We start from the raw sequence: 12,518 nt of genomic DNA on the forward strand, positions 1-12,518 counted from the left end.
TAGAAGCAGAAGTATCATCGGATAACTTGGGTTTTTTCGCTTGTGTGATAAGAGGTGGATCTGATGCTTGGAGAGTAGGGGCTTTTGGTAGCTTATTTTATGGCTGCTCTTTTCCTTATTGTTAGACTCTAATTTGGGATGGAGAGTTCATATTCTAACCCTTCAAACTTGTGTGAAGTGCACATGGGCCAGGTTTCCCAGCAAGGTTAGCTGGTCAACAGTTCTTCTCTGTGGACCCGAGCATAGAACTATGAGGCTTCTCCACATATGGCCAATGTATTTAGAAAACAATGTCTCACACAGCACAACCAGGGGACTCTTCTGATTAGCAACAGACTCCAAAGAATGCCTGTCTATTGCTACAAAAGATTATGACCAAATATTTCACTGGCTTTTAAATATAAAATCCACTGGCTTTTAAATTTCCCTGATGGGAAAACACAGCTCTCACAAAAGTAGTAACAAGATATATCTGCAAATGATTTCTGAATGCGGACAGCATTTCTCTGCTGCCCACACGAACGTGATCCTTTGGACACTAAAATGTTGTGGAAAGGGGTTTGGAACTGAGTTTGAGAGTGACTTGTTAGGTGAGTGGCATTATCAGTTTTTTAAGAATGACATGGAATGATCAGGTGATGGTCGTCTCTGGGCCCGGGTGTTCACTTCAGCATGGCTCTGTGCTCTCCTCTGGCTATATGAGATGAGAACTCATAACGATCATGGCTTCGATATCCACACATGTTACACTCAAAAGGGTCACGAAAGCCATGGCAACCCATGTGAATAGTGAACATCACGTAATCCAGGAAAAGGACTCGGCAGTGGTCACACCGGTACACATCCGTCACCTCCCCTTCTTTGCTGATCACTTTGATGGAGTCTCTTGGGCAGATGGGTGGGGGCTTGAGGAGTTCATAAGAGCGGGGGCCCTCCTTCAGAAGTGGCATCCCATTGCGGGCCCGAGGAGGGACCATGGGGTTTTGCTGGTAGATGTGATTCTGGCGTTCCTCGTGGTTGCTGTCAGTGTCCGTGGAGTCGTGGCCACTGTTGGTGGGGGACAGACCTCTTTCAGAAGGCAGGCTCTTCTCTGGCAGGTGGATGTTCTTCTTTTCCAGCTCCTGGGAGGCACCATTTGGCATCTCGGCGCGGGTGAGGGCTATGGGGTACATGCTGCTGATAACCGGGACCATTTCTGAGGTGGGAGCAGGTGGTGTCTGGACCAAGGGGCGCAGGGCTTCGGCCCCGAGATAGCTGATGGCGTTATTGATGGCCTGGTCCATCATTCGGGTCTGGATCATCTCGCTCTCCTTCTCGTACATGTAGCTAGGATTATAGCTGACATCAAAGCAGTGGCGCTTCTCACCTACAACAAGGGAAAGAAACGGTGACAAAAGGAACAACACAAAGGCACAGAGTTTTTAGAATGATTTTCTGGAGTCCTTGAGAAATGAGGAAGGACAAGCTGCCTGCTTAAGAACACTCAGCCCAGGCGAAATGGTCCTGCACGGTGCTGAAGTCTCATGGGACAGTGGTTGACAGCACATGTTTGGACAGTCAAAATAACTGAAACCAGCAGGCAAGAGGGAGTCAGAGATGTCACTAAGTTTAGGCTACAATGTGAGTTGTTTCCACTGCTCATGTCAGAGGGGAACCCTGGAGAAAAGAAGCAAGAGAACATTAGGAGGGGGTTTAGGAGGGGGTGGGGAGTTGCCAGTGTCAGGAGCGTGGGGGCTTCTGCATCTCTACTGTTCGTGAACTCTGAAGATGCAGTCCATTCCTGAACTCTTCATTTGCTTGTCCTTTTCTGCTTGTAATACGAGGGAGCTAGGGGGCCGGATGTGCTGCAAAAAGTGGGGATGCTCTGCCCTCGGCAGTTTTTTAAATAGCTGCAGAGGCAGAAAAAATAGCCCCCAAAACTCCAACTTACCACTCCTGAAACACATCGGTCATTAGATAGACTGAGATTTAAATAAAAGCGCTTCAAAGGCAGGGAGTTTTAGAAAGGCTCTCTTGATGAAAGATCATGATGTTTGTCCTCATCAAGTGTGTTATTCTTCTTTTGTTTGAAAAGATGTGTCATTGATACATATGTGATCATTAGGACTTATCTCACACTTAACTGAAAAATTTATTTGTGGTCACCCTCTCCTACTTCTCATGTCAAACTGCTGAGAAATTTTGAAAACAGAGTTTAGCCACCTTCAGGGCGTGTGGGTGTTCTGTGTTAGAAAACAGGCTCTGGCCACAGGGAAGGCAGAAGCTGGGTCTGCAGTGATGGCAGGCGTGCTCAATGGTGAGTGGCTGGTGGAGGCACAACAAAGTGGGGAAGACGTGTCAAGGGTTGGAAATGAGGCCAAGGTCACTCCTGATGCTTTTTCATTCTGTAGACACTGGATTCTGAGAGATTTGGTAAATGATAACCTGTCTTCCCTAACATTTCCGAAGCATGTTATGCTTGTTCCAAAACTTGTCACTGCCACACAGTAAAGGCTTCAGGGAGGAAAAAACACAAAAAGACAAAAAGAATTGAAAGAACCAGTTTCTGTTCTTATGGACTCTCCAACCTAGGGAGAGAGAAATAAGACCTGGATAGTTGGAACTGGGGAAAAATAAATGCTAAAAGTTTAGAAAAGGGCTGCCTTGCTCTATAGAAGTTTTTATTCTAAATGCCATGTTTGAGGCATTTAAGCGGGGGTGGGGGAACATGTCTTCTGTAAAAAGGATTATAAGGCAAGGGCAGGGCAGTCTGGTACAAACTATCTATTTAAATGTTAAAGGAATACAAAAACTTTAGGAGTACTTTCGGAAGGGAAAGTATTCTTGGAAAATCTAAATTTTGAGAAGGGTCTTGATGAACTGGTTGCATTTAGATTTTCAGAGATGCAGAAGAGACATCCTAATTGAGACATGAGCATGAATCAAGACAGACACGAGGGACCAGCCAAGCTATGAGCAGGGAGGAATGAGAGTCTGGATACAGCAGTATCAGGAAGTATGGAATGAAGGATTTCTCAGACTCCACTTATCCCTCCACTCTGTGCAGCAGCAACACCCCAGGGCAGAGCAGAGGCCGCGAGCAAGAGCTAGACGGCGTGGATTGGATGCTGCCTCCTCATCACCAGTGGCGTGAGCTTGGGTAAGCTCCTTAACCTGTCTGTGGCTCCGTGTCCTCATGTAAAATGGGGATAATAATTGTATCTACCTTAACTAGCAAGAGCTTAGAACAGTACCTGGCACACTGAAAGCACTTGGTAGACATTAGGGTTTTGCTTTTTTTTTTTGGTTTGAATCGGCTTGCATTTTCTTTCTTTCCGTTTTTGCTAAAAGAAATTTGTTTTTTTAAGGAAACTTTATATCACCAACATAAATGGAAAACCAGAGTCACGTGCCACAAATAGAAGGTAACTATGAAAAATAAAGACAATGAAACACAGCAATTTATTAAAGTTTGATCAGATACTGTAAGTACCTGTAGACAAAGATCCCCTTCTTTCTTTGCTAAAAATAGAGTTTACGAGTGTGCGATCAGTGCTGAAGACAACTAACATCTAATAAAGTCAAACTCTTTCTCTTTGGTATAATCAGGAAGATTCAAAGAGAACTAAAAAGAAAACAATTTTCTAGCCATGTAGATCAAGGTTTTCAAATGCCCTGTGAGCCTCCCAGCCTTTTGCCTCCAACATTTTGGGGAATGTTGAGAAAAGATAACACATGGTGGGACCAAATGATGCCCACTCTGAACAATCAACAAACAGTAGGGCTTAGGTCTGGACAATGGCAAACCTCTTGTGCTCTGGAGCAAGAGAAGCTTGCGGTCAGAATGTTATTTTAAGGATATTAATGTAACAGCAACGTGTGAGGTGGACCAGAACAGTGAGAAGTTGGAGACAGAAAGACTTGCTAAAAGACCTAATCGGATGGATTTGTCCTGCATCCCCACTACCTTAAGGCCAACTTGACAGCTTCCAGACAAATACCTGAGAGAAAAAATATGTTAAGAAAATCACCGTGCCTTAACTACTCAATAAAAAGGAATAGAAAAAGACCTTTGCCAAAGTAATCAACAGTTCTTTCAAGTGCCAGACTGGCTGTGTCTCTGATCAGAGCTGTTTGGAAGAATGAGACGGGAATACGAAAGCTGGCTTAAGTCACAAATATTCGTTCCCCTGAAAGTGACACAGAAATGATGAACTTTGGTTTCCTGGCCTTTTCAACATTACTGATGATTTTTCAGTGAGCTAACTCTACTCAGTTCCTCCAAATACCAGGAATCTCTGGAAGTCTTTTTTATCTTTTCGCCTATCAGAGAGGCTCCGAAAAGTTTCCTAGGTGGGGCAGGCACATCCCAACCTCTGCTTTTATTCTTTCTCCCAAGAGTTTGTTTCGCCTACTTAGGCCAACGATTTCACAGTCTCTACCACCTGCAGCACATGTCAGAAAACAGCTGAGTGCTAAGGTTGTAAGAGGCAAAACAGCAAGAGGAAAATCAGCTCTGGATGTGGAAATATGTGACTGAGTTCTGTGGTTAACGCAGACCATTGTTCATTTTTAAGAAGATGGGAGAGCCTCAGATCTTCACGTGCACGCAACCTGCCCTCATCAGATCCCCTCATCTCTGAGTTACGGTAACTTGAGTAGTGCAGATGATTATCAGTCACCTGTAGACACGATGACTCAATGTGTATGAAACTCAGGAGGGGTAAGCTACAGTAATTGAAAAGCCAGCAGCTCACGTTTCTTTAGTAACACACTCATAAAAAAGGTTAGTCAAACCACAAGAGTGTAACTGCTCCCAAACCTGCTCAGAGCCTCCAGTCCAGCTTCTAGTCAAAATCAAACCACACCTCTGCGTGATTAACGAGAGCAGCTTTGGGCTGAAGTGGAGGTTTTCTTCCAATGAGAATACAAATGGCAACAACAAGTCCTAAGTTTAGAAACCCAGGCTGCCTCATTGGGCTGTTCCCTACCTGTGATTCCTTTTAAAGCTGTCAATCCCTACTGCCTAGGCTTCTGGTAACCCTGAACTGAGCATCTGCCCGTCCTGAGTTGTGGCAATGTGGTGAGGGCATATGGTTTTTGGCTGCTAAGTGCCAACCTGAAAGGACAGAATCATAGCCTAGAACTAAAAGGGACCTTAGCTGGGCACGTGGATTCAGATTTCTGCCTTGGGCATCCAGGGACAAGATGCACCCCTCTAATCTGTTTACTTCTCTACTTCACAGTACCAAGCACTGGGCCTTATGTGTAAATACGAAGAAGAATAGCTACTACCTATTGAGTCCTACTATATACCCAGTGCTGTCCTAGGTACTTAGCCTATTAACTCATTTAACCTAAGATGAATTATCATCTCTTAGTCAGATGAAGGACTTAAGGCACAAACAAGTTGACTAATTCGCACAGGTTGCTCAGCTGGTAAATGGAGCTGTGATCCAAGGGCCCATGTATTTCAGTAAGTGTTTGAGCATTAACTCTTTCCTGGCTGCTACCTTACCCGTGTCTCAATCCCACCACCAGCAATGACTCTGGATTCTCTGCTGGGATGGTTCCCGTAAGCACAGAAAAGCAACTGTGCTTTGTTCTATATGGACCAGTACCATGCATTCAATAAAGACCTAGATGCGTAGAGTTGTCATGATGTCCGTAAGTGCATGACAGAGTATGGGCATATGTGAGCACTCAACAAGTGGCAGATCTATTATTATCATTGTTGTTAGCTTCATACCATGTTAGGAGCTTTGAAGAATACAAACTTAACTGCAATCCAACAGGAGATGTAGCATGTACACAATTTCATCACATATTAGTATCCTCAATACTATGTGGTGGAACAAAGTTTAGAGTAGCCAAGACAGCAAAGAGAGGAAAATACATGCCACACCTCAAATATGCCAAATAACATGGGACAAATATTAATTCATTCTTCCTCTAAAGTCTGCTTGAAATCTGAGGTGGTGGAAGTGATGGTGATGGAGACAGTTACATATATCACGAAAAGCAGACTGTTAAACCTGCCTGGATTGCAGGGGGAGGGCAGAGAGAGGACTCAGGACAGTGTGGGAATGTAGACCACGTGGAGGTTTAGGGCAGATGGGAGGGAGGGCATTCCAGACAGTGAGCATGGAAAGAATGATAACACAGAAGTGGGAGTAGTTCATTACGGCTGAATTAAAAGATTAGCTGGCTGAAATGATACATTTAGAAAAGACAACTTAGAGACAGATTGTCAAAGGCTCAGAGCGCCTGGGTGGTTTAGATTTTATTCTGATGAGAAGCCATTGAAAGATTTTTTTTTGACAAGGAGGAGAAATGATTTTGACATTAGAAAAATAACAATTCTTCTGTGATAGTCATCACAACAGGGTAATGTGAAACACCAGGGTTTTCATTAAGGCTTTAAGCTTCTTCAAATCACTTAATTGTATCTGCTGATACCTTCATACCATTTCCCACGTGTATCATCAGTTACTCTTACTCCAAGCACATATCCTCCCCCTAAAAAAGGGCAGGTAAGTAGGGTGAATGGAATATCTGATGATGGTGATGGCTCTGCTCTCACTCTAAGTGAGACTGAAGTGGCTAACACCTCTTCCAGGAGGAGGAGAACAGAGGGTAGGAAGCCACAGAACAAGAAGCAGGAAGGAGGAGAGAGAAAAGAGAGAGCTGTGGGGGTGGCAGTGAGGAAAACTGAGCTGGAGACCACGTTCGGTTGCTGCAGAAGCCTTTGTCCTCTGTGAGTCACCATGAAGTGCTATTTGGTTGTCATCTGCCCTGATGGAGTCACCACAGCTCTTTTCTCAAGAAAACACACCCTTAAGAGAGAATGACTGGCCTTCAGGAATTTTTCTTCCACCAGCTTTCAGTGACTAGATCCTCCCCTTTTCAAAGCCCCCGTGTAGCGCACGTGACATGTACAGCTCTGGGTGACTTTCTGAGGAAGGAAGGCCTTGGACCGCAGCACATTACAGACCCAGGCTCTGGCCCTGCTCTGTCACCTACTAGCTGCTTCTCTCCATCTTTCCCATCCCCCTTCCTCCCTTAATGAACAACAAACTTCACCTACTGGTTCCTAATATTCCTTCAAGTTCAAAAAGGCTATGACTTTGGATGCTTATAGGATTAGGGATTTCGGCCCTTTGGGAAGGGACGGGAGAAGATACTTTTTGCTTTTAGAAACAGGCATTAAAACTGCTTCCTGTCACCCTGTTAACCAAAGCAGACAATTTCTCATTAGTTACTTCACAGGGAGAACCGACAGTGTTTGCTGAAGTGTCAAAACCTCACGACATGTTTACCGGGGGTGAGTGAGATCTTTTTTCATGTTCTTTTCAACGTGAAAACTTCCTTTAATAAAGTAATACATGAAATTAAAAAAAATAGGGAGATGCTATGGTAACCACTTTGGTCTGAATAACACATCTGTTTTTGGAGAAAGAATGAAAATCAGAAAAAGAAATATGCAGAAATGTAGTCATTTTTCTCCTCCCTCCAGGAGAGAAATCTGGCCTCTATTTTGAGCCAAGTATTTGAAGATGGCCTAGTTAGAAGTATAGTCAAGCAAGTCTGTAACCGGAGAAAAAGATTCAGAGAAAAGACAGTCCCTATGGGGGTTAGGTGCTAAAAGCAAGGTCTTCTTTGGAAAGAACAACTAAGAAGAATTATTTTGATGACGTAAAGATGCTGATTTCTAATGAATGTGTGTCAATTTATTTCCCATTTTATAGAAAGTGATACAACATTTCTTGGAGAATTTAAAAAAAGGTGATTCATTTTTCTCCTCCTTGGGTGATTTTCTCCTCCTTACTCTTCAACAGAGGCATGTTTTTGTGTTTCTAAATGCATTTAGACAATACAATCCATCCTGCTTCCTCCGTCATCTCTAATGGGTGAAAATGCTTTCTACGGGTAATTATCTCAAGCCTGTTAGGAAAGTAACAGGCTGATCTGATGGTATAGTCTTCACCTCTACCCTCACAGTTCAAGAGGTCAGAGAAGCCAAGGCTGGTCTGGGAGCTGTGCAACCATCAGCCAGGATTAAAGGGAGTGACTCATTCTTCCTTCACATTTTACCCACTGCCATTTCCCTGGCAGCTGAATCCCTTCAGAAAATGGTGCCTTGGAGAGGAAATAGAGGAGAGAAAAGAGGGAGGGAAGATATTAGCTCCACAAGTCTTATATCACTACATCCTGAATACTGCACGGTGTCATAATGTTCCTTTAGTTCCCCTTTGAAATTATTCTTTTCTATCAAAAAGGTTGATTAAGGTAAGTGATTCAGAGAGTTTTAGTAAAAAAAAAAAATCTCTTAAGGTTCAGGGTATAAGCTAATGCTAGAAGATGAGAACAGTGCTAGGAACCAGACTATCACATACATGGCAGGACCTCTATAGACATTTGCATGACAAATGAATGGACAAAAAGAGTGGAAGAATCGGTAGTAATATTCTAAGTAAAATACGTAAATGTTGAACTAATGTAGATGTTTTACAGTTACTCAGGTTAAATGACACCTTTCTGAAGAAAACACCCTAAATTATATGATATGGTTTATAACATACAATAAACATATACTAACATATCATATCTACACAATCTTGAGAAAAAAGTTATCTGAAGTTATACATATTGACTTAAAGTGGTGCTCATAATTGCTGGCTTTTATACTTCATCTTACAGACTTACAGAATGATGGAGCTGGGAGGGACCTTCTCGATCATTTTATCACCTGTTCAGTCTATTCAGTTCACAGATGAGTAAACAGAGGCACAGAAAGGTTATGTGATTTGTCTAAACACACACAGTTAAGAAATGACTGAACTGGAACCAGAACCTGGTCTTCTGGCTCCTAATCCAGTGCTCTTCCTACTGCACATTACCACACTTTACAAAAAAAAAAAAAAAAAAAATTCCCCCAGCTATTCAGGGCCCTGAAGTCCTGAAGTTGCTACCTCAGCTCAAATCAAGAACTAACTAGACTGGGTTTCCTGATGCCAGCAGAGAGAACATGATGGTTCAGAAGATGAGAGAAATCAGTACCTACCAGATCAGCATCCCTCCTGAGTCTGGAAATGGAAGAGTGAAAACCCTCTGGTCATAACGGTCTTAAACAAATGGAATGGATCCCTGATGCAATAAGCAAAATGGCATGGACTTGGACATACGAAACATGTGTTTTTAAACCCATGAAAATACCAAAGCAACTTATTAAGTAGGGCTTTAGTTCAAGGACAGGTTTAAGGAAATTATATGAACTAAGTACCTTCTCTCATACTTTAATTCTCTTAGACCAACATGCATGGACCATAAGTGGATTGAAATTAAGTCACTTTACATTTTTTTCTTGCCCATTTCTCCCCATATTCCTCCACCTACATCAGCTGCAGCCATTTCTACAGTCAAAACATCCTCCAAATTACATTATACTCATGGCACAGAATAATAATTCAAGCTTCCTTTTGTACTCCAGACAGAACCTCTTTACACAAGTACAGCTCAAAAGATGTATGAGCAATATTTTAATATAATGTCTTGGTGTCATGACTCGTCCACTGTGCCTAAACTCCATATGGAAGTCACTGCATGTCCCCTGACACTTCCCTCCACGAGAGGGGAGTTGGTGATGAGGAAAGAGTCTCTCTAAATTGAAATGCACCAACTTTAGTCTGACACGATTTATTCTTACAGTAACTAAAAGGATACAAAAACTTCTCAGCCAATCAACATAAAATAAATAAGCATAAAGACCAAACTGGATAGCTTTGGAATATATGGGTTCCTTCAATATATCTCTATAATTCACATAAAATTAAAAAGCTAATTAGACCAGAATTTAGAAATTACCTAGACCAGAATAAAATTTAATCAGATTGAAAAACCAGGCAGGTGCTTGATATCTGTAAAAGCTATTGAAAATAATAAACACAAAATAACTGAAGTAAAAAATCAACAGTAGCAACAGCTTTGGAAAAACAGACTGACAGGTTTCTAAAATATTATCGGTGTTGAGGAAGGTCTATTTTTGTGTGATAACTATTTTTGTTCAATATCACCGACTTTCAATTTATAGCAAAACCGATACATTCAATTCAGCTGCCTACTCCACAAATACAAATCTATTTTAAATATCATAGTCACATTTAGGTAAACATCTGGGAGAGTTCAACAAAATATTTCTGCCATTTGGCAGTCCTAACACTTTAACGGACATAATTATTTCTTAGCCATCTCCTTGCTGTGTTTTTTGACAATGTGAAAACCAATGGTATAAAAATTAACTCCAGTAAGACAAGTGACTAAATCAAACCTTGTTATTTAAATCTATGCATTCTCAACCACATTCTTTTAAAACCAATTCTCAATCAAATTCAAGAAAATATAGCAATACATTTTAGAGCCTGAAAAAAGTTTGAGCATGATAAGGGAACCAACTTGTAAAATACAATTACAAAAGATTACAAAAATACTATCTTGAACATCTTACTGGTGTAAATTGCACAAACTCTCTCATGCAACATATGTCATTCAAAATAAAGAGGAAGGAACAGCATTTCTAACACCAACTTCATTTAAGATACTGGATACCAAACACTCCTCTCTTTAGTAGTGAAGATTTTTTAGTTAAAAATATTTTATTTTATTTGCTCTAGTTCTCAAAGTGAATCCCAAAGAATAAAACTTGTAAATGGAAAAATCAATTATCTTAACAGAGATTAAACTAGGAAAGGCCTGGGTAGTAAGCATCCTATGTTATCTCATTCAAACTATCCGCTAACAACAGCAGGAAAAAGGGTTGTATTCTTACCAATGAATTTCTGAGGCATTGAGCTTTTTCGCTTTGCCACATTGCTTGCTAATCTGTCCAGAACGAGAGCTCTTTCACTTCCCATCTCTGCTTTGATGTGTCTTGCCTCCACACTTGCTGGTTTGGAAAAATGAAAAAAGAAGAGGGAAGAGAACACGATGATAAATGGAGAGAAAAAGAAATACACTGGAAGGAAAACTGTCAGAGGTCTGATGCAAACTCTGTTGTTACCTGTTATTACTGCTCAGATTCTTGCTTGGGGTACCTGCTGTGGTCAGTGAAGCCAACACCAGGGCACATTCAAATCTTGCAGTCTTATGCTGACATGGGAAAGCCCGACCCATCCCCAACAAGTACCTTCATTAGCAAGAGGAAGTATTAAATAAACAGCCTGGACGTGGTTGGTTGCAAAAAGATAGATAGATGGAGATCTTCTAACCCCTGATCAGCCTTCTTTCTGATTCTGAGTAACTGCGTGTGACACCTGCAGACTGATATAATTCTTCTTAACAACTTTGAAAAAAAAAAAAAAAGGATGGTGCCCCAGATTTACTGCTCTGTTTATGTTAATAGCACTTTTGAAAATAGATACACTTACCCAGACAGCAAGAAATCTACTCAGTGATTTGTGTATTGAAATTCTGAGTGGTTTTTTCTTTTTCTTTTTCTTTTTTTTCCAGCATGCTCCTTTCAGTTCCTATCTTTTAAATTCTATTTTTCTGGTCTCGGCATTGTCTGTTTCTTATGCTCTTCACATTTCAAAACTGTCTCGGTTAAAATTTCCCTGAGCAACACTTCTGTCTTGAAATTATAGAGCAATTTGTATAATGGATCTTTATTATATTTCTAATGAAAAATGTGAATAAAAACTGACTAACAATATGGTCTGATTGTCAATCCACAAACAGAACTTCAGGTGGTATAGGTCTGTAGTTCTCAGACCTGCCTGAATATTAGAATCACCTGAAGAGCATGTAAGACACACTTATGCCCAGGCCCCCTTTCAGATCAGTTAAATCAGGATCTCTGGTGTAGGGGCCTAGGAAACAGTATTTTTAAAGCTTTCCAGATGATTTTTAAGATGCAGCAAGAATTGAGAAGCACTGAAATAATATATAAATAGTGCCAACATAGAATCAAACTAGAATAAATGTAGTATAATTTAGTCTGGTACAGCATGCGGTACCCAGTAAGAGTTTGCATCTGAAGTTCAAAGAGACACCAGCTGCTCTAAATACAAGGCTTTAAATTTTAACACATGATGCTAGTCCAAGGCAGGGGGTCAGTAAACTTTTTCTATAAAGGGTCAGAGTATTTTAAACTTTGTGGGACACATACAGTCTCTGTTCCAAACTCTTTGGTTCTCCCTTACACTTTACAAATGTTTAGCCCTAATGTGCACAAGTAAGTTGCTGACTGCATTTGGCCTGCGGGTCATAGTTATACACACCCCTGCCCTAAGCAAACACGTTGTGATGCTACGAACATTTCTCTCTGTTTTATCATAAGCATTTCCAGAGGTCCAAACTAAATGAAGTATCCATACACTCCCAATGTCTCTAAGGAAGAAGAAACTGAAGTCAGTTTAAGGGACTAGAGTAAAAAGCAAGTGATGAGTGCAGAATGGAATTTCCCACCCCCCTAAATATATACACAAATTTAGGAATTGTCGGTACTCACTCTGCAGTTAAAAGAGTTTACTGTATGAAGAGAT

General features: G+C 41.2%; 1 protein-coding gene across 1 annotated transcript in view; it reads right to left on the bottom strand.

The window, feature by feature from the left end:
- Positions 1-662: 662 nt before the first annotated feature.
- The window catches only part of IKZF3 (IKAROS family zinc finger 3), an 89,407-nt gene continuing 77,551 nt past the window's right edge, over positions 663-12,518 (bottom strand). Inside the window, exons 9-10 of the mRNA XM_052658624.1 lie at positions 10,805-10,921; positions 663-1,366 (exon numbers count right to left, since the gene is read on the bottom strand). Of these exons, the coding sequence (XP_052514584.1) occupies positions 663-1,366; positions 10,805-10,921 (821 nt within the window). The remainder of the gene's footprint in view (positions 1,367-10,804; positions 10,922-12,518) is intronic.

The sequence above is a fragment of the Budorcas taxicolor genome, chromosome 19 (genome assembly GCF_023091745.1).
Source record: "Budorcas taxicolor isolate Tak-1 chromosome 19, Takin1.1, whole genome shotgun sequence".
Lineage (NCBI taxonomy): Eukaryota > Metazoa > Chordata > Mammalia > Artiodactyla > Bovidae > Budorcas > Budorcas taxicolor.